Source organism: Eschscholzia californica, unplaced genomic scaffold, assembly GCF_041429995.1.
Source record: "Eschscholzia californica isolate CP2 unplaced genomic scaffold, dmEscCali1.0.p SCAF_2, whole genome shotgun sequence".
Classification (NCBI taxonomy): domain Eukaryota; kingdom Viridiplantae; phylum Streptophyta; class Magnoliopsida; order Ranunculales; family Papaveraceae; genus Eschscholzia; species Eschscholzia californica.
Window position 1 is genome coordinate 63813226 of NW_028238309.1, and position 26059 is coordinate 63839284.

At 36.5% G+C, this 26059-nt stretch overlaps 4 protein-coding genes, 1 non-coding gene and 1 pseudogene across 9 annotated transcripts; 3 read left to right on the plus strand and 3 right to left on the minus strand.

The window, feature by feature from the left end:
- Positions 1 to 3477: 3477 nt before the first annotated feature.
- Positions 3478 to 7147, plus strand: LOC147560200 (putative protein phosphatase 2C 52). Of its 5 annotated transcripts, none has more exons than XM_086662292.1 (6): positions 3478 to 3628; positions 4587 to 4981; positions 5072 to 5419; positions 5498 to 5615; positions 5706 to 5929; positions 6518 to 7147. In XM_086662292.1, exons 2-6 carry the CDS (start codon positions 4730 to 4732, stop codon positions 7004 to 7006), a joined length of 1431 nt encoding a protein of 476 aa, XP_086518418.1. In that variant the 5' UTR covers positions 3478 to 3628; positions 4587 to 4729; the 3' UTR covers positions 7007 to 7147. The 5 variants fall into 5 exon arrangements, with proteins under 5 accessions (XP_086518418.1, XP_086518419.1, XP_086518415.1 ...); XM_086662293.1 differs by having other exon boundaries at positions 3508 to 3628; positions 4602 to 4981; XM_086662289.1 differs by having other exon boundaries at positions 3508 to 3628; positions 5498 to 5929.
- Positions 7148 to 10831: 3684 nt separating this feature from the next.
- Positions 10832 to 12910, plus strand: LOC147560201 (pentatricopeptide repeat-containing protein At1g08070, chloroplastic pseudogene; annotated as a pseudogene).
- Positions 12911 to 13025: 115 nt separating this feature from the next.
- LOC147560202 (uncharacterized) lies at positions 13026 to 16524 on the minus strand. Its single transcript, XM_086662294.1, has 7 exons — positions 15911 to 16524; positions 14804 to 14944; positions 14604 to 14717; positions 14335 to 14508; positions 13555 to 13670; positions 13381 to 13450; positions 13026 to 13290 (listed from the first exon to the last, which is right to left on the minus strand). The coding sequence occupies exons 1-7, from the start codon at positions 16418 to 16420 to the stop codon at positions 13258 to 13260; spliced, it is 1158 nt and encodes a 385-aa protein (XP_086518420.1). The 5' UTR covers positions 16421 to 16524; the 3' UTR covers positions 13026 to 13257.
- A 1076-nt stretch (positions 16525 to 17600) lies between these two features.
- LOC147560203 (Cyclophilin-like peptidyl-prolyl cis-trans isomerase family protein) lies at positions 17601 to 21985 on the minus strand. The gene is made up of 12 exons (XM_086662295.1): positions 21570 to 21985; positions 20539 to 20799; positions 20367 to 20456; positions 19945 to 20040; positions 19681 to 19788; positions 19457 to 19506; positions 19171 to 19273; positions 18917 to 18970; positions 18320 to 18475; positions 18095 to 18217; positions 17937 to 17986; positions 17601 to 17835 (listed from the first exon to the last, which is right to left on the minus strand). The coding sequence occupies exons 1-12, from the start codon at positions 21843 to 21845 to the stop codon at positions 17724 to 17726; spliced, it is 1479 nt and encodes a 492-aa protein (XP_086518421.1). The 5' UTR covers positions 21846 to 21985; the 3' UTR covers positions 17601 to 17723.
- An 857-nt stretch (positions 21986 to 22842) lies between these two features.
- TRNAQ-CUG (transfer RNA glutamine (anticodon CUG)) lies at positions 22843 to 22914 on the minus strand. The gene has a single exon. It is a non-coding gene; the product is annotated as a tRNA-Gln (tRNA).
- A 57-nt stretch (positions 22915 to 22971) lies between these two features.
- LOC147560205 (Pentatricopeptide repeat (PPR-like) superfamily protein) lies at positions 22972 to 25148 on the plus strand. Its single transcript, XM_086662296.1, has one exon. It carries the CDS (start codon positions 23030 to 23032, stop codon positions 25022 to 25024), a length of 1995 nt encoding a protein of 664 aa, XP_086518422.1. The 5' UTR covers positions 22972 to 23029; the 3' UTR covers positions 25025 to 25148.
- Positions 25149 to 26059: the final 911 nt, after the last annotated feature.

Below are 26059 nucleotides of genomic sequence, written 5' to 3' on the forward strand. Positions count from 1 at the left end.
GACGAGATAATTGTATCGTCGTCGGTATATGGCTCTGCTACAAGACGATGCTTTTATAGTCGTCTGGGTAAGTCATGACGTATTCTAAGCGTATCATTATTTGGTGAGATTTATTGTTCAATACATAATGAGAATTACAGAAGCTCTTACCGGATATTACGTGGATCCATGTGTACACTGTAGTAGTCAAACGTTCGATAAGCTCTCGCCCGCCTACATACTAACAAAGGCCGACCGGTTCTTCCTACCCGAATAGTAAGTGATCCCGACTGATGACGTATTCAGTCGTGACCTTGGTAAGCTAGAAGAAGTATCTTTCTATATTGCCTTGCTTGGTGTGCACATTGATATCTCTGTATATATGTAACACTTATAACTATTGATATATTAAACTATTGATGTGTGTGGTGCGGGTAGGATGTCTAGGGTATCCTACTGAGCTAACCTTCAAGTTATCTCATTCATATTTGTTTTTATTCATTTGCAGGTATTGGTGACCCGGAGTGACACAGTTTACTTCGATGACTCACATTACGTAAGCACGATATAATTTTTATTATATTTTCAACTTACAATTTTATCACAACGTTAACGTTATATGTATCATCTAGAATAGTTAGGATTGTTCTATCACTTGTTTGTGATTATACACAAGTAAATAGTATGCACCTTGTTACTTTCACTTTAATGAGATTGATGCGTTTTCAAATTATCTTTTGCTTTATGAAAACTATTTTGGATTACACAATTTCCGAACATATTTTCAAAAGGTTTAAATTATATTCGATTTTTCACTGCGTTTGTTCTTCATTTGTAACCCGTGATGAAAGTTTTAGCTTGGGTTTATATATGAAACAGGTTTCAGTGAGACTTATACCAAATTTCTTTTGTAAACTGTCTGGCAAACCGTGATTCGGAACACGGAGCATCACAATATTCTCTGATTATCACATAAACCCGATTTTAACAAGGCAATTTTAAGAATTTAGTTAGTTAGAAATTTTCAATTTATGGTGTTATTAGTTGACGACTGACGAGAAACCAACAAAAATTATTGAAGAATCTAGTTTTCAATATGTTTGTGTATAACATTGGGTGTATATGATTTCCATTATACTTTAAGAAATAGATCTTAGGATGACAGTCTTGATTGTGTTACTATTTAACACGAAAGGTGGGTGAATTGAAAAGAGCTATGCAAAAAATGATGTAGAAATTAAATTAAGAACTTAGTACTCTTTATAGGATAGCCCTAATACTCTTTTTATATGGTAACAATGCTACATAGACAACTACGATAGCATCTTATGAGTTCTTATATTTCTTTTTTTCTTGCTTACACAATTGTAAAGTAAACAAGCGTGAGTGTGTGGAGACACAATATTTTGTGGAGTTGTTAGCCCAAGTAGTTCCAAGGTGTTGACATAAACTCCAGAAAATTCTGGAGGTCCCATGTTCGAATCCCGGAGAAAGTGGAATCTTTGGTTATTTGAATTGGGATTATTATGGTATAAATAATGTTGTTGGGCTTCAATTGTCTTGTTGGGTAATAGGCCCGGTCTTATTAGTGTTTGATTGGGCGGTTATCGAGCTTATCACATCTATGGTAAGAATTCTTCCTCTCCCGTCTTCACTTTACCCTCTCTCTCACCTCTGTTTCCGGCGAAGGGGGGCTCCTTCACCGAAAACATATGGTTTCGTCTTGAAACCAGACGAACCAGACTTTGAAGGTCTAGTTTCGAGAGAAAATCGAGCCATCATGGTCTGGTTTCAAACCAGAAACAGATCTCGTTTGAATCCAGACCTTCAAGTCTGGTTCGTCTGGAAATCATACGTTTCTGGCGAAGGGGCTCCTCCCCTTCGTCGGAGACAAAAGTGAGAGAGAGGGTAAAGAGAAGAAGGAAGAGAGAAATTTTTTTTTCAAAGTTGTCTGCCGTAATTATCGACTAGCAACTTCACGTATTTCCGACCGGCAACTTACCAATAGGCATTGCCTCTTCCGCCCGCATTGTCTTTAACTAAATTAGGGATTGTCTTTAGTAAGAGTGGTTATAACAGTTTTGTACATTGCCAATAAAATTTCCAGTTACACATAATGATGACTATGACTAACAATATATACCCTATAAAGGTAATTATGTACCTTTGACATAAAAATTCATATTAGCACCCACCTCGTGCCTTCTTTCGGCGGGAGATTTAAGTAAAATTATAAATCTCTCTGGATAAGCAAAAAGTGCATCCTTTTACGTTTATTATCTGTACACCCTTTGGTTTTTAAGATTTTTTCACTTTAAATATACCAAGCTTTACACTTTTTGGAGTATTTTATATGTTTGATTTCTTGTACGCTGACAACAAAAATGTGTAAAGTCTACTATCTCCTGGTGTAATGGTTGGATGTTCATTCCGCGATTCAGAGGTTCCAAGTTCGATCTCATAGATGTGAAAATCCAAAATTTATTAAACCTGAATTTAAATAAAGTAAAGGTAGATTAGATGGACTTCGGACTCCACATGATGGCCTTTAAAAGTTGATATATGTGGTCTTTAAGGACTCAGGAAGTATTTTAGATCAGACAATTATAGTGTTTATTCAATTCATGAATCTTGATGTATATTTGTGTCTTCATGATGTATCAATGTCTTGTGATGACTCCGATAGTCCATGTCAAAACTAAACAAAAGAATGTAAAGATACAGGAAATGTAAAGTGTGATTCCAAGTTGGATATGTCTTTCTTTATTTTTAGATATTTAGGGACTAGACATATTGGCCTGAATATGTTATGACATGTCTTATCGTACATAATATTTCATTTTACAAGATATTATACCATATTATCAGTTCAGAAATTTCACGATCCATCAACCCTTAAAGATGGGAGATGCTAGAGTGACTTAGAGGATGACTCAGAGGGTGACATAATGACGTATATTCACTAAAAGACAAGGTTTTTTCAAAATTTGATTACGGAGAGGACCGCTTTTGTTTTCAAATGAGGAAACATCTCATCCTCTAAGTACCAATTTTTAAGTCACTCTATAATTTTCCTTAACAAAAGAAGAGAGGCGACGAGAAAGGGTTAAAAGTTTGGGCTTCTTCTAATTCTAAAGGTTATATATGACTAGCCTCCGAAATTGTAACAGCTACCATTAACCCTAAGCATCTAATGGTTGGTATGCGTTCCAACATTGGACTGGTATTATGGACGAATTAACAGATGGGTATGGGCGGACAGACAACCTAAACCGACAGGCTTGGTATGCACACCGGGCAGGCACACGTTTCGTCTGCTTAGGATCTATCTGCAGACGGTTTTGATCGGCTCAGACACCGGACAAAGATCCTTCAGATGCGTGCGAGCATGAGCGGGTCTCTCCCCACAGACCCTTCGGATGCGGGTAAACGTGGGCGGGTATCGGGCTGCTGGGCCAAAATCCACCCCTAATCACACGTCTAACCGTTATGCATTCAATATACACCTCTGCTTCTCCTCCCTCTCTTAAATAACCAATTAACCATCTCCCCTCTCTCTCTCTCTCTCTCTCTCTCTCTCTCTCTGAGTTCTGTACTCTGCTGGAGTAGTAGTTGAAGCAAAAGATTATTTGCAGACTATAGTTGTCAGGTTTACTCTCTCTCTCTCTCTCTCTCTCTCACTTTGCTCACTCTGAGAAATTTTACTTCAATTATTTATTCTATATTGTGAAGATCATCATTCTTACAATTGACATGTTCATGCACTTTCTTGAACTTCTTTATTTCTCTAATTAGAGAGCTCTGTAGAAAAAAAATTGTATCCTGATGATTTCTGAAAGTTGGAAGGAAATTACTGAAGCAGTTTATTCTTTTTTTCTAGTCTAAGATTTCATTTGTATGAAATGTCTTTTTAAAACCCTAAAAAATATGTGTGATTTTGAGTAATATTTCAATCTAAGGTTGTGACTTTAACAAGATTACCTTCACTTTCCCCTTTCTATGAAAAGTTAGGTGGTGTTTTTTTTCTTTCTAAATGGGCCGAAAACTGAATACTCAAATGGACAAAATTACCCAAATCAGTTATTCAGACAGGTTAGACATCACGAGGATCATACAAAAACAAACATTCTGAAATCTGACGCTATCCCATTCAGACCTCGAGTCAGATTTCAGATCTCCCCTTGATTATGAGATTATTATTATTATTCATGTTTTTCTTCTACTGAATCAGTGATTGATCCTATCCGCTTTCATTTCTTAAATCTTGGAACTTGGAAGGGTTTCTCGTTTACTCATGAAACATATGAATATAATTAGATTCCTTGCTTTGTTGTCTGCTCTTGGTGCTTCAATTTTTCTTTTTTTAAATATAAGTTCTCCTATGCTGCCAAACGACAGAAAAATCGCGACGGACTTGTCTATTTGACTATTATTTAATCTTCATTACCCGTCATGTTCGATATAAACTAAACATATTTGATTTGTTTATTGATTAAACAATTCATTGTGCTACTTTAATCTCTTTTGTTTAGCTGGTTCGTTTATCGATCTTCACATTTCCTATGCTGGATCTACATTTAACTAGTATAATCTAACTCCAATTATAGGTTATCTTTTTATAGATTCCAAGATTTGAAGTACATTGTATTCATTATGTGTTGTGAGAATCGCCATAACCGGATATACTTTAAGCTGGTAGGCTAGTCCTCTCGTTTCTCGAGTCCGAATGCCTTAGAGTTGGTGTTAAGCAATGGGAGGTTGTGTTTCAGTTAGTTCTCGGAATTCTGAAGAGAAGATTATTTCTTCTTCTTCATGTTTGGGTTCAAGATCAAATGGGAGAAGAAGAAGAACGAAGAGGTCACTCTCGAGACGAGTCACTACCTTACAACATTTACCTTATATACCCAATCGGATTTTCAAAAACGGGAAGAGTAGAACTTCTTGTATCTTTACTCAACAAGGGAGAAAAGGAGTAAATCAAGATTCTATGTTAGTGTGGGAAGTAAGTTATTTCCTCCGTTTAATTCAATCTCGAACTTCACTTATTATGGCGTAATTTGTTATTTAGATTATGTGTTTATGCTTTATATAGGATTTCGATGCAGAAGATGCGATTTTTTGTGGTGTTTTTGATGGACATGGGCCTTATGGTCATCTCGTCTCTCGGAAAGTTAGAGATACATTGCCATTGAAGTTGCTTACTTCTCTGCAATCTCAGAATTCAAAGGGAAATGAATCAAGTAGTGTGAACTGTTTTAGTAGGAAAAATAAATTGGATGAACGAGATTCTAAGAAAGATGACTTAGATGAGGATCAATCAGTCTCTTTATGGAGAGAAGTATTTCTTAAATCATTCAAATCCATGGATAAAGAGCTGAAATCTAATACTAGTTTTGATTGCTTTTGTAGTGGCAGCACTGCTGTTACTATGGTGAAACAGGTATTAAACATTACCATTATCGAAAACTCGAAGTTGCTATCTCATTCTCATTGGATACTTGTTTGTTGATGATTGAAGGGGTTGAATCTTTTCATTGGAAATATCGGGGACTCTAGGGCAATTTTGGGATCCAAAGGTAGCAACAATGCCATTGTTGCTGTTCAGTTGACAGTTGATCTTAAGCCTGACTTGCCGAGTACGTCTGTTCATAATTTGAGTCAGTTTTGGCTGATTTGTGCGTGTATTTTGAACTTATTCTTTAATTTGTGTTATTTAATCTATACAGAAGAAGCTGAAAGAATTAAAAAATGTAAAGGAAGGGTTTTTGCAATGGAAGATGAACCTGAAGTCCCTAGGGTTTGGTTGCCGTTCGATGATGCCCCAGGATTAGCAATGGCTAGAGCATTTGGGGATTTCTGTTTGAAGAATTATGGGGTTATTTCCATACCAGAGTTCTCTCATAGGGTTCTCACTGAAATGGATCAATTCATTGTTCTTGCATCTGATGGGGTAACTATCTATCTGTCTACTATTACTCGCCTGACTCAGGGTTCGTACCTCGTCGAATCAGGGCCGACGAGATGCATCTCATCGAATCTGGCCCTACTCTTGTTGCATTTGATGTCCATGTATATATATAACCCAGTAGATGCATCTTTTTTTCGCAAGGCAAGATTCTGAACTCTGAAGATATAGAAGCTCTTAACTAGAGGTGGGAAGTTAGCCCAAGAGCTTGATACCGGATCCAGAGCACCCAAAACATTAAGGAAAGTGGGATACCCCGGGCCTGAGACGCCTTAAGGTGGCCCAACCCGCCAAATTAGATGGGTTCACCACCATCAAAGAGAAAAAACTTACCTGAGCATATAGCCCGTCTAATGTACCCATGCTACCCAATCCTCACCCTTACGCCTAACCGCTTAACTCGAGATAAAAATACAAGTAGCTAAACTATTGCCTACCTCAGTTATAATGTCACGACTCCCACAATTTTCCGTTTCGCTTAATTTTAAACGTATTTGTTGAAGTAGACTTTTCTTTTTCTGCCGGTCGCCCTTCTAAATGGTTATTGAAGTGATTGTGATGATGCATTTTCAGGTTTGGGATGTGTTGAGTAATGAAGAAGTGGTCGAAATTGTTTCGACAGCTCCAACACGATCGTCATCTGCACGAGTCCTTGTCGATAGAGCTTCTCATGAGTGGAAACTCAAGTACCCAACTTCGAAAATGGATGATTGTGCCGTGATTTGCTTATATTTAGATGGAAAAATGGAAGCTGAATCAGATATTGAAGATCAAAGTATGTCAATATCCACAAATCAGAACTATAGTTCTTGTCCTGCGACAGAATCGGATGAAGGTCAAAACCCAATCCGAAACCACGAACCATCTTTGAAGAGGAACTTCACTGTCAGGTCTGGAGAAGATAGTGATTTAAACAGCGTTCAAATTGATATTGAAGAAAATGAGGTTAATGTAACTGGTGAAGAAGATCAAAACTGGTCTGGTTTAGAAGGTGTAACCAGAGTCAACTCGCTCGTTCAACTTCCTCGATTTTCCATTGAGGAGAAGAAATCCCAAGTTTGAGCTTATTCTGATAAGGGAAATGAAATGTACTTGTTGTATCAGCATTTGCTAGTGAGAGCACCAAAAAGATTGAGACTTGTTCTGTGCGTAAGCAAATTTTACTGTAAATTTTTTCGAATTATCTTTTTTCTTCTTGAGAAACATTTTCCGTACTTTTTCACTATTTGATTTGCTGCTGGATTGAGAGCCAGACGTGAACAAGGGGGAGACTTAACTAATTAGCCCCGTTTATCGTCTTTCTTTATACTATAAGATTCGTTGTATTTCCAGTCGAAGGACACATGATACCATCCAATTAAAGTGAGCTTCACCAGTTGGCTCTCTGTTAACTGTAACACCTCCTTTTTCTCTTATCTACTTCGTGGCAGAAGTCGGACTGGACATAATTGGACCCAACACTGTTTCATGACGGGCCACAATGGCCCGAAATGTCACGACCAACTGATCAAGCCTCGAAGTGAAAATGAATAAATTGTACCCAAAACCATTTCATGGCATGCCATAGTGGCCCAAAATGGTTTGTCACTCTGATTTCCCCTTGAAATGGGAATGTACCAAAACCATAGCCAACCCCATTTGATTATGGGCCACCGTTGGCCGAAAGACGGCTTGTTACTCTCCTCTGTGTATCATAATTGGACCAAACGGCTTGTTACTCTCCTCTGTGTATCATAATTGGACCAAACAGTATTTTTGTGCCCTTTGTTTCATGATGGGCGATGGCGGCCCAAAATGACACGACAAACATTGAAGTGGAATGGATAACTTTTGGATCCAACTCTTTGACAACCAGCCACTGTGGTCCAACACTTCGACGATGGGCCGTCTATGTATCATAATTGGACCCAACAATATATTTGTGCCCTTTGTTTCATGATGGGCCACAACGGCCCCAAAATGACACGACAAACATTGAAGTGGAATGGATAGATTTTGGACCCAACACTTCAACGACGGGCCATTGTGGTCCAACACTTCGACGATGGGCCGTCGGGGCATAAATCGGCACGGCATGGCTCAGTGTGATGGTGATGATTGTCTTGTCTCTAATAAATAAAGAAATGGTCCCATATTACAACTTTTTCAACTTGGACTTAGACTAGTTAGTTTCAAGCCGACTTTAGTGAATCCCTCAAAATAATCCACTCCAATTTGACAATCTTGGTCATATATTCAACTTATTCTCAACCGGAAGATCCAACTAACTTAAGATGTGTCCTTCATCTAACTAGGACACTATTTTGTTATCCTACTCTCTTGATACATAGTATCATTAAACACTATAGAATGAAGAAAAAGTCATTTCGTGGAAAGTCCAAATTGAAGATATTTCAAATCACTACACACAAAGTTGGAACTCTAGATATTTTATAGTTGACTACTTGGATCTTTCCCAAATTCACAACAAACCTTGTTCTATATATATATATATTGGAAGAGAGTGAGAGAGAGTTAAAGCTAAAATTCATCTCAAGTAGAAGCAACTACTAGTACTCCCAATTTTGTTCTCAAAAAGCAAACACAAACTTCAATTTCTTCTTGTTCCTTTAGTAATGAGAAATTTGGACAGGAAACAATCTTCATTAGTTTCTTCTTCTCCTAATTTTCACAACAATTCGATGGTGTCTTCTTCTCCTAGACCTCGTCCTCGACGACCATGTATGTGCTCTCCATCAACCCATTCGGGAGCTTTTCGATGTAGTAGTCATCGTCAGTGCCCGACTCACCACCACCACCACAACCAAGCTTATAGCAGCCAGAATTCAGCTGGTAAAGAACTTTTAGGGAGGGCTTTGAGTCGGCCTGTTCGTCGATCCGTTCAACGGTGTTTGGGTTTCCGACCAACGCCTAGTCGGCTCTGTAACATGTCTAGTGCTTGTTGATCTTTAGAACAATTCTTCATATATTTATTGATTCATTCATTTGTTAGTTTTGTATAGTTGGTGTTAATTGGAAACTTAATTAGCTTATAAACTATGTTATTAGTTATTTGTTTTGCCATATAAATATATAATCTCTTATCTTTCTTATTCAATTGGATTGTACTTGTCTATGTCTAGCTTCTTTGTTCTTTTAGTCGCGATGATCCTGAGGTGGATACCACTTAAATTGTGCGCATGAAAAAGGAAAGCACAGTTTGAATCTTACTGTTTCAAAAATGAATTTTGCAATTCATGATTCCATTAGCAGATTTCAATTTTCATTTGACAAAGAATAGGAGATGAAAAATAACATGAAGTAGTAACTCAACGGTTGTGCATCCTTCTAAAATCCAATAGGTCATGAGATTGATAATTGAGAGCTCTCTAAGACTTGAACTTGAGACCTCTTGATCTTTAGAGAGAAGTCCAGAGATTTGACAGTATGATCTCCGCCATCCACTATAAGAGCCAAACTAAGCCCTTCAACCCTTACCGTGTAGTGATCTTAAGTAAGAAATGAAATTTTGGTAGGCATGGAAATAGGAATATATCATTCATTTCGGCTACAAAATTTCAAAATTTAATTCCTTGATCAGGCAGTATTTAAAACATAATAATAAATTTCAATTTCGCTGGAAGTTTCGATAAGTAAGGAAGTGAAAAATTTCGTTTAATTCGGCTGAAATAAATCTAAATTTTAATTTATTGATTTCAAAACATACTTTGATTTCTATAAAAATATGACATTTTTATAGTCATTGTATAATCCTTCATGAATTCTTATTGACAATTTTCATTGGCATTGTATAGACTTTCATGGATTTCATGTTAATGAAAGTGTACTATATTGTAATATATAGATTTAATATCTAATATGATATATTACATCATATAAAATGTATTACTATAATATATATATATATATATATATATATATATATATATATATATATATCCACCAGTCTTTGGTGTAGTGGTTGGATACCACTCTTAAGCATATGAGGTCGTGGGATCGAGTCTTGGTTATATATTTGTCCACCAGTCTTTGGTGCAGTGGTTGGATACCACTCTTAAGCCCATGAGGTCGTGGAATCGAGTCTTGGTGGAAGCAGTTTGCCATCAAAATTTATCCCATGTAATTTAAGTTGTAAATAATGTCATAAATTTGTCGGATTTTAAGCTTCTTTCATGTTGTCGGGCATTAAGCCTCTTTCATTCATGGTTTAAATTAAGCGGTTATCATGTTCATCACATCTTTATAATGTATCAATGTCTTGTAATGACTAACGTAGATTGTAGTCGAATTTTCAAAAAAAAAATTATTTTATTTTTGATATGTACCCTAAGAATCATTACATTACAGTGTGGATACCGATACATCATGGATATGTCAATTGACTACCATCGTTAAAGATATTTTGGGCTCTAAAGGTCATATAAAGACCCTTAAGACCGTCTCAAAGAGGTGAAAGTCCATTCATGCTTTTATTTTTATACCCTCTAAAACAAGTCAATAAATGGTGGATTCCACCATGAATCAAACATGTGACTTCCAGATTTTTGGAGTAGATGCGCAACAAACTAACCAAACAGTTGTTGACATGTTATTACGATTGAATGTCTCGAACATTTTCTAATCTAAAAATCAATCAAAGTCACCATTGACTATCCACACCAAAATGATAGTGAGAATTCATGAAAGTCAATCAACTCTCCATTATCAACATAAATTTATATAGACATGCAGTCTATGAACGTCAACCAAAGTCCAGATTAACCATACACGGATACACCCATCCCCCTAAATGAGTCTTCCAAATCCTTCATTTCATCAAATAATTTCAAGCTTTAGTTTTAAAAAAATTATTTCAAGCTTACTTGGTTATTTCCCCTCACTTCAAGGATGTTCCCACTTTCTAGCAACTTCCTTAACATACGCCCACCAACCATCCTTTCTCCTCTTCATGGTGCTAACTTGCGCCTAGGTAGTGTGAGTTTAAACTTTCACCACCATCTAACAGCAAACCAACTTAATCAAAATTCTCTCACTAATGAAGCAAACCTTGCTTCTCTGTTTCTCTCTCAATCGAAATCGAAGAAATTTACAATCAAAGAAGCAAAACAACTTCATTCCTACATAGCTAAATTGGGTTTTCATTCAAATATCTATTTGATCAATTCACTGATTCATATTTATGTTGTCAATGGAGATTTTGATAATGCTCGTGAACTGTTCGATAAAATGCTTCAGAGAGATGTAGTGTCTTGGACCATTTTGGTTGATGGGTATGCTAAATTTGGAAAAATTATTGAAGCTCAAGAACTGTTTGATTTAATGCCTGAAAGAAATATTGTTTCTTGGAATGTTTTGATATCTGGTTATGGAAAATATGGTGATATTGAATCAGCTCAAAGGGTGTTTGATGAAATGTCTGAACGAGATATTGTCTCTTGGAATTCATTAATTTCTTCTTATGCACATAAGGGGTTAGTAGATGAAGCATTTTCGGTGTTTCGAAATGCATTACTAGAGGATTTCATAAAACCGACTCGGGTAACTCTTCTTAGTATTCTACCTGCAATTGCAGAATCAGGTTCTTCAATTAGGGCTAAATCTATTCATTCTTTTATAATCAAATCAGGGTTTGAAGTTGATGGTGTTTTGAGTTCAGCTCTTATAGATATGTATATCAAATGTGATTGTTTAGATATAGCTTTTCAAGTATTTAGAAATAGTCGATCTCGAAGAAAAATAGCTTCATGGAATCCTATGTTGTCTGGGTTAGTTCGAAAGAATCAATTCGAAGAAGCTTTAGATTTGTTTCGACAAATGCAGTTTGAAAATGTAAAACCGGATTATGTCACTTTGGTTTCAATTCTCCCCGCAGTTTCGAATTTAGGTTCACTAACTTTAGGAAAATGGGTTCATTCATATATTCGAAAAAACAATATTGTCGTAAATTCTATGCTTGGATCTGCACTTGTTGATATGTACTGTAAATGTGGGTCTATAGAGCTCGCCCTGTCTGTCTTTGATGTAGTTGAAGAGAAAACAGTTGAACTATGGAATGCTATGATTTCGGGCCTCGGGATCCATGGCCGAGCAAAAGAAGCTATCGGGCTTTTCTCTCAGATGGAAGCTACCCATTTAGACTTTGATGATGTAACTTTCGCCGCTGTTCTTAATGCGTGCAGTCATTCAGGCCTAGTCGACGAAGGTTTGAACTTCTTTGCTTCGATGAAAGATGTATACAAAATGACACCAAAAATCCAACATTATGGATGTTTAGTCGATCTTCTTGGTAGAGCCGGACGGTTAAATGAGGCGAAGGACTTGATATGCAACAAAATGCACATCGAACCCGATATTGTTATTTGGAAATCTCTTTTAGGAGCTTGCAAAACTCATGGAAATGTTGAAATTGGTGAGTTTGCAACTAAGAATCTAATCGAGCTTAATCCAAATGATAGTAGTTCTTATGTTCTAATGTCGAATATATACGAAGCTAGAGGAAGATCAAGTGATGCAATTTCGTTAAGGAAGAAAATGAGTGATGGAAGAGTGAAAAAGGAACCTGGTTTCAGTTCGATAGAATCAAAAGGTGTCTTTCATAAGTTTTTCGTAGGAGATAAGTCACATTCTAGAACGGAAGAGATTTATACGATGTTGAATGAAATGGTTTACAAATCGAAGTTAGTTGGGTACGTACCAAATAAGAAGTTAGTGTTGTTTGACATACCCGATGAGGAAAGAGAAAGCGCGATTTTTCATCATAGTGAGAAGTTAGCTGTTGCTTTTGGTCTCATTGATAGTGTTCATGGAGCTAATATTTGTATAGTTAAGAACTTAAGAATGTGTTGTGATTGTCATGCTTTTTTTAAACTTGTTTCTGAGATTTATGATCGTGAAATTGTTGTAAGAGATCATAGTAGGTTTCATCATTTTCGAAATGGAAAATGTTCATGCAGTGATTATTGGTGAACCCTAAATGTAAATAAAATCTGTCTTGATTTCCTCTTATGATGATTGACTGCACCAAATTTCCACTCCAAATTTGGTAATTCACCTTACCACTCTAAGATGACAACTAAACGCCTTTGATGGTAAACTTTATTTACGTATCGAAGGGATTTTACATCTTATTATTCTAGACATTATGTATGTCAAACTACATTTCTATAGATCTATAAGGACAATGACAGAATATACATAGATATACATACAATAATTTAAGGTCAATGAGACCATTGTAGCTGCATTTTCCATCGAACTTCTGATTAAACAACTCGATATTTCCCGAGGGAAATGATCATCTTGAGCTTAGACTCCTAAATCTGAGGCTTATCCTTAAACATTTCTTCCTGGTACGAAACCAAGGAGACAACAAATTAGTATTGTACAATACTCATGTCTAGAGAAAAAATTAACATTATAGTCTAGTAGTGACATACCTCAGAAGAGGATACAGAGTTTGCCTCGATTGATGCTTCATTTCTCGCTTCTGATTTTTCGTTTGAATATCTAGCGATACGAAAAAGTCATAAATCATCAGCGTCGAGTTATGGTCATTCATTACTGAGTGTACTGTTAATATAAGTCTATGGGAGACGAGATGAGATACTCACGTTGAGAGAATGGTCACCCAAATGAGCTCAACACAGTCGACCCAAAGAAGCCGTTGTTCTATTGGTACTACACCATAGGTAATCAGGTGAGCAAAAGGCCAGAGCTTCCACCCTGCCTGTCAAAGAAATGTACAAAAATACTGTCGAAAATCAAGTATATATACGCCTAGGTACATAATCAACAATGGAAAACTTAAGCTTCAAAATCAAAGTAAGCTGTAAAAGTAGAAAAAAGAGAACCATCACTTGATTTGCCATGTTTGTTCTCTAAAATAGGGCTAGATAGGTGGGTACTCTTAGCCAAGAGAAGTTAGACTCGCAGGATATTGAGACATGGGCATGCTAGCAAGTGGTCGTGTTGGTATTGTGAAAATAGTCCCATGTGGACAAAGAGAAGTCTCTTGATCAACAATATCTACAGCCTCTCACTTTGTTGCCAATTGGTTTCGAGTTGGATATTAACAAAGTTAATATGTAACCAGAGCCAGGCCCATACGTGATCGGTCAGACATGGTCCACGTGACCCAACAAAAGATACATGTGAGGCTCAAAGAACCCCACACATGCATGAGGAGTGTGAGAATAGTCCCATATGGATAACAGGAAGTCTCATGATCAACAATATGGTAACTTTGGCTCCATAGTCATTGTTGGTGTTGAGTTCAATGCCCAAAAAACTTAGTAGATGTATTCTATGAGTTCATAGAAAGAGCCCGATATTTTCAAAACAATTATTGAGAGTCACGAAGTTCGAGCAAGTAAATAGTAAGATATGCTTACAGTCAACATGGGCAAAAATGTCGCTTTCAATTCACCGAAAATGTTAGCGGGAGATTCAAAACGCAATAATCCTAACACAACAAAATAGATGCTATTCCAAATTGCTGCCCATATAGTTTGATCAAAAGCAACTTTGGCTGGAACTACCCACCAATCTTGGAATGGAAACAAAGCCTGAAAAAATCAGAAGAATCGAATAACCAGTCTGAGATATCTAAAACAAACATAACCAAAAGAAAATAGAACAACCATTACTAACAAAACCTCACCTCACAAAACTGATAATAGTAATGAGAAAGTGATCCATGAAGTGAGAAACCAACTAGTCCTGATCTAAACGTACGAGCCCGATCGAATTCAAATAGGGGTTTTCCTTCATAACACTGTAATTTCGGTACAAAAAACTAGAGTTTAAGAAGAACTCAGTGGATAGAGATATGGAAATTTTCAGAGAAAGCAAATAAATTACCTGGGCAATCCAATCTCCGACAGAGTAGACAACCCCACTAATCACCATTTTAGCTAAAACAGGATTTGTTTTAAGAGCTTCTTCATAAGCTTCCCAGTTATGTATAGGTGCATATCTTAGTATCTCATAAACAGTCCATCCCTGACAAAACATGAAAAACATACAATAAGTATATATATATATATGTCAAAGATTGACTGGTGGGCTAATTCCGCATTGGCTGTGGACGGGTTTGGGATGAGTTCAGAGGAAACCTCGTCTCTTAAGTCTTGAGCTACAAAATTTGGCTGGTGGGCTAATCCCATATTGGCTGTGGAAGTGGCTTGGTATGAGTTCAAAGAAAACCTCGCCTCTTGAGCTACCTTTTGGGGAAAGTCTCAAGATCACCCAACGCTAATATCAGAGGGCAGGCATTCGAAAGTCTTTATTGTGGTGGGGAAGATAGTTTTACGGGAGCCAATGTTGTTTTCGGAGTGGTCTAGGGCCTCTCTCACCTCAGAAGCCACCTCAACAGGTGATGATTTTCCTCAACTTATAAAGTGACTACCACTCAATTGGTCAAATTCCGAAGCCAAATTTTCTTTCGTAAAAATGGATCGATCAATTCTTTTTAGAATTCAACTCCTGTGTAAGGTTTGCACAGAGTAAAGTTTGCACAAATTTAAACAGTTTGTGTATTGAAACAAAATCTAACAAAGTATTGACTATATCCCAAGGAAAAACTCAAATGTAAATATACTATAATGAAGATAATTTAACATATTTGAGTAATGATAATAGGGAAGAGAAAAACTTAACATGGTATCAGAGCTAGGGCCACGCGTGATAGGCTTAAAAGCCACACGTGCTCCACGTCACCCGAAAGAAAAAAAACACGTGTTAGGCTAACCACGCGACACGTGAAGGGGCGTGTGAGAATAGTCTCACATGGGAGAAGGACAATCCAGTAATCAAGAATATAATGTCTAGGTCCTCTCCACTCATTGTCATGGTTTTGAGTTGGATGACTACAAACTTAACAGGTTTCTGTGGTTCGCGGTTCGGTGGATCAAAATCAGAAGTACGGATCACAGCAAGCCACCTATAGAGAGAGAGAGAGAAACTTACATGCCAATAATCTTGATCAATGGTGAGCAATTTAGTAACAGCAAAAGTTCCAGCAGCAAGAACAATAGTTGCATTTATAGTTCTATCAATCAATTTCCTAACATCTTCTTCTTCACTCTCTTTCACACCTTCAAATTCAATTTCAGATTTAGAAGAAGATGGGAAATTCAAATCTCCTCCTCTAGCTCCTTCAAATGAAAGTCTTTGATCTTCTCTGTCAAATTGAGTTACAACTCCATCTTGTTCATCCCCCAAATCTTTACTCTTCACTGAAATAACATCTACCTCATCTGTAACTTTTGACCCAACAACAAAACCCCAATTTCTTCTCTTACTTCCTCTAAAGAAATTCGAATTTCTTGTTGATTTAGTATTAAATTTGCTGGAGCTATTAAGGGATGAACCAGAAAGACCCTTTATAGGGAGATTGAATTTGAGTAATTTTGATTCTGGGATTGGGTTTTTGAGGGGAAGAAAATTCTGGGTTGTGAAGCTATTCAAAGAAGCCATGGATATTTGCTGTGAGAAAAGAATTAGATAGCAGAGATGGGAAATACTTTTCCCACGTCCAAAAGAGGAGGAAAAGCTATATACTTTTCAAGGCTGTTATTGGTAGAGAACTCGTATGGCTTAATTCCTATTTGACCCCCCCAAAATGTGGCTAATTCGTCCATTTGGCCCTTCTAGAGTTCATATTACTCGTAAGTATCTGTCAGTTGCCGATCATTTTTTACTCGGCTGGAGCATTAGTAATCAATGCTTCTACTAAGTAAGTTCACCTAGTTTGGTTTGGCTGATTTGGTTCGGTTGATCGGTGCAACTAATTCAAAATACTAATTATTTTCAAATGCTACTTGTTCTTGGAATCTGTGTGATGCACGACTTAAAAATATTATTATGAGAAAAAAAACAACTTAATTGTAAAATGCATAAACGAATAAATTTGCTGCTGAAATCTTAATTTGTTCGTTACATCAAAAAGCTACGGTCAAAAAGTCCAAGTCAACTCAGATTGATTTGGCTCAATTTGGATTGGACGAGCCTTCAGTTTCGGTCAATCCAGTTTAGTTCAACTAGTTCATCATATATGCTATCCCCTACTTCAAACATAAACAGAAAAGATTTTGAAGTGTTTGCCCCTCTTTTTAGGATTCCAAAAGATATAGTAATTCTACTTTCAGTTTTCACATTTACCCTTTATTTTTTATATAATTTATCTTTTTTCTCGCTTGTTCTCTTTTCGTATCTTTTCTATGCTTCTTCTAGAAAGAAAAACCGACTTATTGATGTGGTGGGTTCATGGAAATCGTACCCCAATTTGTAACCTATTTTTTGTTGTGGGTTCTATGTCCTCATAAATAAAAGTTGGTGTTGCCATCATCTACATGAAATTGATATTTAACAATTTTCATTAGTACGTGTGATTCTAATATATTTGCATTGTGTGGTTAACTTGTGGCTATCTAAAACCCACCAAAGCTTGACTTTGGTGGGCCCAAGATGGGTAAAATAGTCCAAAGTTTATGCTGTATCATGGACCTAAAAGCCCATGAGTTTGAAAACTTGTTGGCAGTGGCAGATATCTACATGTACCAATGTGTGGCTTTAGATTGACAAGTTACTTTCACATCCTAGAACGACACAATGCACTCACATTCATATATCAATTTCGACCTAATGAAATTCAAGATTCTTCCAAAGGAGTAGGTTTGTCTGATATTGATTAGTACATACAAAAATCTCATTGATACCATTCCCAAATCCTCATAATCAAAAGAATGAAGTTAAAGACTTGAATTGTCTAATAAGTAGATTAGTTTTCATTCGGTAATATGAGACGACTTTGACCTTCGACTAGCTTTGCAGATCGTATAATATCGCCTGTTTTGATCTGAGGAAGTACTTCTCGTCCAGTGGTTGTGTATCTGTACATCAATATAACGAAAATAGACTCTTAGAATCAAGCTTAGAAACAAATTTTTTTCTCAAATAGAACATGATTCTATTTAGACATTTGAAGATATACCCGAATACGGAAAATTGACCTTCATCAAAAGACAACCCTCCAAGTCCTGACTGTGAAATAGATATTCGATAAAAAAAAATTAGGATACTTGAAAAAAGAAAATTATTGATTCAAGCACAAAGTGATATAAGATCACAAATAATTGGTGTATTACTTACATTTCTCTTATCATAGAGATAAAAGAAGAACTGGAATGGCGACGAATACTCTTCAGATGCTTCATTGTGAGACATAGCAACAGCTCCATAAACTGATAATGGGAGTACTGGTAACTCTCCATCCTTCAAGATCCAAAAAGATTGAACTGTTAGTAACTGGACACTAATCAAATATATAAGATTATAAATGAAACGCGTGGTATATTGGTGATGATAAAAACGAACTTGCACACTTAGTTTTGTTTTATATAATGGCTCGAATTGTCCGGATGGCATTAGTTCTAGAGGAACGCTATATCCGTTGCTCTTTCCATCGTCGTTTGCAAGAACCGCTTGGGTTGTAGTGTTTAGCTTTATTCCGTCATATGCCCCGTCAACTACCTGCGAAAAACCATTGGTTTATAGTTAGAGCATTGCTTTGGAGAAATGTCTGACTAGAAAAGTTAATTTACTGTAAGTATCGTTGCAATTCATTAATGGAAGTAAAATTCTAATGATACAAGGAATGAGATAAGGTGTGATTGTCCCACATTGTTTGGCTAAGTGTCCAGAGCCAAAACCCTGTGCCGGTTGGGCTTCGTTCTGGGTGACAAAAGCGAAGAACTATTGGTAATTGCTAGAGTTCCGATGGTCACGTATGAAGACATGGTCACCACGCCTAGGCGGCAAAATCAAGGACAATATGATAGTGGCAATTAGGGTTCAAGTGATAATGTATGAAGATATGTCATGACGTATACTTCACTATGTCGATGATAAGTATGCACCATTGTTGCTTGTGTATGAAATATGAAGGATAAAGTTGAGCTTAAACTACCTTACCAGTTTTGCAAAGTTTCCTGCAGTCAATGGTGCTGAATATCCATCAATAACGACCTGAAAATATCTTCAAAATCAATTAAACATCATTATCAAAAACTTCGAAGATAGACATTCAATGGAAGTTGATCGTTTATGTGCGACACTAAATGGAGCTAAGATTAACACTCGATTTAGCAAACGTCTGTAACTATTCGCATTCTCATTTATGCTTTAGTGTTTGTATAATGGTGAGAGACTGAGATGTTGAGGCAAACCTGAATAGTGGCAAGATCTTTTCCTTCACCACCTGAAGCTGGAGTAAATTTTGAGCCATCTCCTTTCTGAATGGTAAACTCGACAGTTCCTCTTCCGGCAAGCCTGCAGAAACATTTGGACTCCAAGTTACTGAAGCAGATAACAAATTTATCTACCCTAAATCAATTCTTTCACTATAACAAAGAAATGATGAAATGGGCAATCGATAAGAAACTGTGAAATTACATGAAAACTCAAAAATTGAAATACAAATTATGTATTGTGAAGCAACAAGAGAAGGCAAACCTTGGGTATTTCAAGTATTGCTGAGGCAACAAGAATGACAATCCAGGAGCCTGAAATCCAAGAAGTTATCAGATACCAAAATGGGTATAGAATGAAAAACATCCTCTTAAACATGCGAAGTTATCAGAGTTCGGATCTTAACGTTTCCAAAAACAAAAGGTTTCAAAACGTTAAAATTGGACGCTGGTTTTGATATTTGATTGAATTAGTATTGAGATGTTAACCTGTAATAGCTCCAGTTCGGCAAGAGTATCAAGCGAATAAGCGAGACCTACTGACACTCTGTCTGGATCCTTCTCCTTTATATATTCAAGAAGACTCTGAAGTCCACCCTGGAAAACCGAAAAAACATGATAAGTAACTTCAAGTTTCAAAAAAAACTTCACTATTATAGATAAATAAGATTTGTATATGACGAGACTATAGGATAAACTAATATTTCCTTTCAAGCAAAATCACAAAAACCATATCAAATTGTTGTGTAGTACCTTTCCGTCTACAAGAGACGTGTATAGTGTTGAACCCTTTTCTCTCATATCTGTTGGTAAACTACTGAAAATAGATTCTTTCTCGTCCTTTGCTATCTGAAAGTGAAAATTTTCAAACGAGTACTAAACCAAACAACATACGGGTAATGAACAAAATGAACTCGCAAGGTAGACTAAATACTAAAGGTAGAGCCCAAGGATAAGTGCATTATGGGGTTTTGACAAGCATTTGATGCAATTCGCTGTGTTAACCAAAACCCGCCAGTAGAAATTTCCACTTGTTACAACTTCATAAACACCGAAAACTTCAAACTACTTCTAACATAGATGCTATACATAACATCGTTGATCTTGTTAGAGTATGGAGAAATTAAACACAACGATGGAGGAGAAATAACGAAGATAGAAAGAAAAAAACATACTTTTAGAGCTTTCTTCACATTACTCTCCATTGTACCAAATGGTTTTCTTTGTGGTATCCTTAACAAGTATGAGATTTCCTCTAGAGAATCCTACAAGATAAAAACGAGCATGTAAATCCATAAGACACCATTTTATATTTGATCAAGGCATTGTATATACTAATCAACTAACCTGTATAGCTTTCATATTTGTGTTTGCAGGAATAGCTTTTCTCAAAGCAAGTTCTCCGGTTCTTGGGACCTTGGTGTCAGGCGAATAAAGCACCGCATTTGCAGGAGATATAAACGATTCATCCAAGTATAATGAAGGCAACGGAGATGATATCTGAATGAATATGAGAGCAGCCGCAAATGCAGTTTCTAGTTTCTTGATTCCATTTGACAAGATCGTTAAGTATGATATCGATGGGGAATCAAGAATGGATGAAGATTCCTGCAGAATCAACACTGACAACTTCTATTACAAGAACTTGTTAAGTCCTCGAAATGTCTGCATATAGTAACATAACTAATAACTTCTTTTGTTCCATTGTATTTAAAATGTATTTTCTATCGTTTTCTTCAAGAGGCAAAATATTATTTAAAAGGCCATAAGGCAAAAACGACCAATTCTAGTACTAATGTGGGATTATCTGAATGAGGTGAACATGCATTTTGTAACAATTTAACCCATAATCGCGTTCAAATTATCCATAAAAATATGAAAATTGTAGCCCACTAATTCCTCGAAGAAACCCAATTACCCATACATTGGTTGTGGATTTGATCTCCGATATAATATCTTCTGTTGAAACTTACACAACTTTCGAAGATTGTATTAATGTACATATTCTAGTGTTTTCTTTGGCCTCTTTTCTTATTGGTGAGTGGGTTGTAGGTGGTTTTCGGCTTCTCTTAAACCAAAAGTTAGTAGATCATAAGGTGATAAAAACTGTTAAGTTTGTAACTCAAAACCGATTCGCAATGAGTGAAGAGGACCTAGACATTATAATCTTGGTTGCTAGATTGCCCTTCTCCCATATGAGACTATTCTCACACAAACTAACCACGTACGACCTTCTACAAATGTGTGACTTAAAAGTTGGATCAAAATGTTCAATTTGCCATGATAAAAAAAAATGTTCAATTTTCAATGAACATTTAGGAATTGTGATGAGGAATTGAAGAGAACTAAATAGTAAGAAGAAGAAAGTGAAGAGTAACCTGTGATGAGGAATTGTGATGAGCAGAAATAGTTGGTAGGAGAACTCTTCTTGTTAATAGTGAGTATTGTTGTTGTCTCCATATTCTTGGATTAAATAATCTAAATGCTGATGAGTGAATTGGTGGTGGTGGTGTTAGGAAAGATTGTCTTCTTTTTTGAAATGTGGAGAAAATTGCAGTGGGATGAAATGAACAAGTAGTAGTACTAGTGTTGGTATTGTGAGAGAGAATGGCTGAGGATAATATATGTAAGGAGGAGGAGTAAGAGGAGGCCATTAAAATTTAAGACAGAATTACAGAAAGAGAGAGAGAGAGAGAGAGTTGCAGTTGCAGAGTTGCAGAGTGGGTGGGGTGTTTCCAATTTGGCGCGTCTCATCCAAAGCCTATCGATATTTCTTCTCTCCTTTCTGAATGGTTGGGGACAGACAAGGATATAATCAAATCACACAAACACCCCTTCACTTCTCAAAAATTACTAAACAGGTCATTTGGGTATTGAAAAATTTATTTATGTTTTCTTTCTTCTAGTCTTGCTCACAGTTACAGCCTTACACGGTTGAGAATTGGGCGGGTGAGGGCGTCCACTGGTAGTCGTGAGTCGGCCATGGACGTCTACGGGTAGTTCTGAGTCAGACTCGGGCGGGTCGAATAGATTTTATCTCTGCCCATTAAGGTACTCAGGCGGGTTTTTTTGGAAATTTCCTCTGCTCAAACCATCTATAGCATAGGGTTAGCCGAGCTTATAAAGGATGTCAGATGTTACATTGAATCTCATCTGACAAATACCAGTAGTTCCGCAATTTAAAGTTGTAATAGAGCTGACTTTATGGACACCCACGGGCATATACCGTTGGGATAATATTTGTAGTTAGCTCAGTTTGTGACTTTCTCTCCATTACAAAAAATTTCATAGCATAACAAAACCGATTACGCAATCAAGAAAGGTAAAGGCACCTGTGATATTTTATATTTTCGTATAGGTTTAATTGTATAAGATGGTGCGGACTAACCTTCTGGACTGCTACTGATATTGTCTGTTTTGGCACAACTGGACTTCACGGTTTTTAAAAAACCCTACTAGGAAAGCGTGTTTAACCTCTCAAGAGGAGCACCACACTCTGTTTCACCACCAATGTGAGATTGCTTTACGACATCAACATCGTTATTAAGAATAAAGCAAGCATTTTTTCTAAGTTTTGTAACGGTTTCTATTCGTTGCGAAAAATATTTAACACCAACAAAATAAAATTTGGGGGAAAGAAAAAAGAATTACAGGTCCCACCGAGACTTGAACTCGGGTTACTGGATTCAGAGTCCAATGTCCTGACCACTAGACCATGGGACCAAGTTGTTATGGGGTATACATATTAATTATACTAACTATCGAGAATCCTTCAAAAAATTCTTAATCCTCTTCTAGAGCCAAAATATGAAAATCATAAACCCTAAAATTTACTCGAATGAGAAAACTTCTGAGATTTCTCTCTCTATCTCAATCAACAACCTCTAATCAAATTTCCACTTCTTCTCATATCAATCAGTTTCTATTTCACACTTACAGAAATGATCACTCATCAGTACAAAAAAACCCCTCACATTGGATTCATCACTCACCATTATTTTGCCCTAATTCAAGGTTGTTTTCAACTTTCTTACCTCCCCCTCCTCCTGAATGGATAGAACCCTTTATTAATGTATCTGATCTTGTTATAAGCCCTAAAAATCTTCAACCCTCACCTTGGGTCAAAAGAATTTTTGATCTTTTAGATGATTCATCTTCCATGGAATCGAATTTAGATGATTATTGTAGTAAGTTTCTTATCAAATTATCCCCTAATTTTGTTTCTTATGTTCTTAAATCTGAACAACTTAGAGAAAAACCTAATCTTGCTGTTAGATTTTTCAATTGGGCTAGTAAACAGAGTAATTATTCACATAATTTAGATTCTTATGTTATATTGATTGATAGTTTAGCATTAGTTAGAGATTTAGAAGGGATTAAGGGTTTAGTTAGAGAGATTAGAGAAAGGGGTTATTTAATGAATGTTTGGGCATCAAATTCTTTGATTAAAAGTTTTGGGGGTTTAGGAATGGTTGAAGAATTGTTGTGGGTTTGGCGTAAAATGAAAGAAAATGGAGTTGAACCAAGTTTATTTACTTATAATTTCTTAATGGATGGATTAGTGAATTCGATGTTTATCGAATCTGCTGAAAGAGTACTTGAAGCTATGGAAAATGGAAGAGTTCTTCCTGATGTTGTTACTTATAATATTATGATTAAAGGGTATTGTAAATCGGGTAAAACTCGAAAAGCTAAGGATAAATATAGAGAAATGGAGTTGAAACGAATCAATCCTGATAAAATTACTTATCTTACTTTGATTCAAGCGTGTTATTCGGAAGGGGATTTTGGTTCCTGTGTGAGTCTTTTTAATGAAATGGGAGAGAAGAAACTCGAAATTCCGCCTCATGCTTATAGTTTAGTGATTAGTGGACTTTGTAGAGAAGGGAAATGTTATGAAGGATTTGCTGTTTTTGATAGTATGGTTAAAAAGGGTTGCAAACCTAATGTTGCAATTTATACAACTTTGATGGATTCGTTTGCGAAAAATGGGAATGAAGATGAAACTATGAAGCTTTTTGAGAGAATGAAACATGAAGGATTTGAACCAGATGAGGTTACTTATGGGGTTGTTGTTAATTGTTTATGCAAAGTTGGGAAACTAGACATAGCCATGGAGTATTTCAAGTTTTGTCGAGAGAATAATGTGGCGATTAATGCAGTTTTATATTCTAGTCTTATTGATGGACTTGGTAAAGCCGGAAGGGTAGATGAAGCAGAGATTCTTTTCGAAGAAATGTTCGATAAAGGATGTATACGAGATTCTTATTGCTATAATACACTAATGGATGCATATGTGAAATGTGGGAAGACAGATGAAGCTTTGACTCTGTTTAAGAGAATGGAAGATGAAGGTTGTGATCAAACAGTTTATACTTATACTATTCTCATTGATGGATTATTCAAAGAACATAAAAACGAAGAAGCATTAAAGATATGGGAAATGATGATCGATAAAGGTATAACTCCCACACCCGCTTCATTTAGAGCTCTTTCGACAGGTCTTTGTTTATCAGGGAAAGTTGCAAGAGCTTGTAAAATATTAGACGAGTTAGCACCAATCGGAGTTATTCCAGATACGGCATTTGAAGATATGATTCATGTTTTATGCAAAGCCGGTCGTGTAAAACAAGCTTGTAAATTGGCGGATGGAATTGTCGATAGAGGTCGTGAGATACCTGGTAGAATTCGTACGGTTCTAATCAACGCTTTAAGAAAAGCAGGTAATGTTGATTTAGCCCTTAAACTAATGCATAGTAAGATCGGTATAGGGTATGATCGATGGGGCAGTGTTAAAAAACGAGTTAAGTTTCGAGTTCTTTTTGAAAGTTGAAGCCGTCGGGTGTTCTTTCATATCAAGTTTACATTTCTTGATTTTGTTGTGAATTTAGCTGTTTTCTTTGTGTACTTTTTTGATGTCTATTGATATACCCATAATCTAGATGAGTTTTTAAACTTATTCAGAATGACACACGAGCTAGGCTCCTGGTTAGACAAGCCATATCTGGCCAGAGCCTTGAAAAGGCCGATGCTGGCGCTGGGCTCAACGGCTCAGCTCGGTGCCCCTTATAAAGCCCCATTGCCCGAATTAGGTTCAGACTAAGGTGACCTAATGGCTGGGCCGGCCTTGTCCATAACCTACCTCGGGCGAATGGGTTTAGAGCCTCTAATTAGTTTGCACCGTCAATTAACTATCAAGGTTTGGATTAGTAACTGTAATCATATTTAATAGTATCTTGTTATCTTTATCATTGTTGTTTTGTTTGTACATAAAAGTTGGCTTTAATAATCTGTTCCAATCAACAATCATGTGTAGTCCTTTTAAAGACTGATATGTCTGTTCACCCCCAAGCAATTTGGTTTGATCTTTCTCTTTCAAAACAACAACAAAAACAAAATTAGCTTATATGATTATTTCAATGAGACAATTCAAGAGTGGTTGATTGTGACTCCCCACCCACTCTCATAAACCCTATTTTTGTTCGTTCATGATATTTTTCGTGTTTGTGGACCTTATATTTTTTTATTTTACTCTATGTAGGTCTAAATCATTTAAACTTTCACACTTTGTAAAATTTCTTGGTTTCACAAAGTTGTGGCCTTAAAAAGATGCCGATGAGATAGGGTTGGTTATGGTCGAACTAATCTTGAGCTACTTCCGAATCTCCATCTTCTTACTAAGCCATTTCCATAACCACCTCTGTGATGTAGTGGTTGTAAACCAACTCTATAACATGGAAGTACCAGATTTGATCTCTTGGAAGTAAAAATGTAAGATTAATTGAATTTGGGTATAAAGAAATTAGATGGACTTTAGACTCTTTAGAATGACCTTTAAAGATAGATATATATGACTTTTAGGGATCAT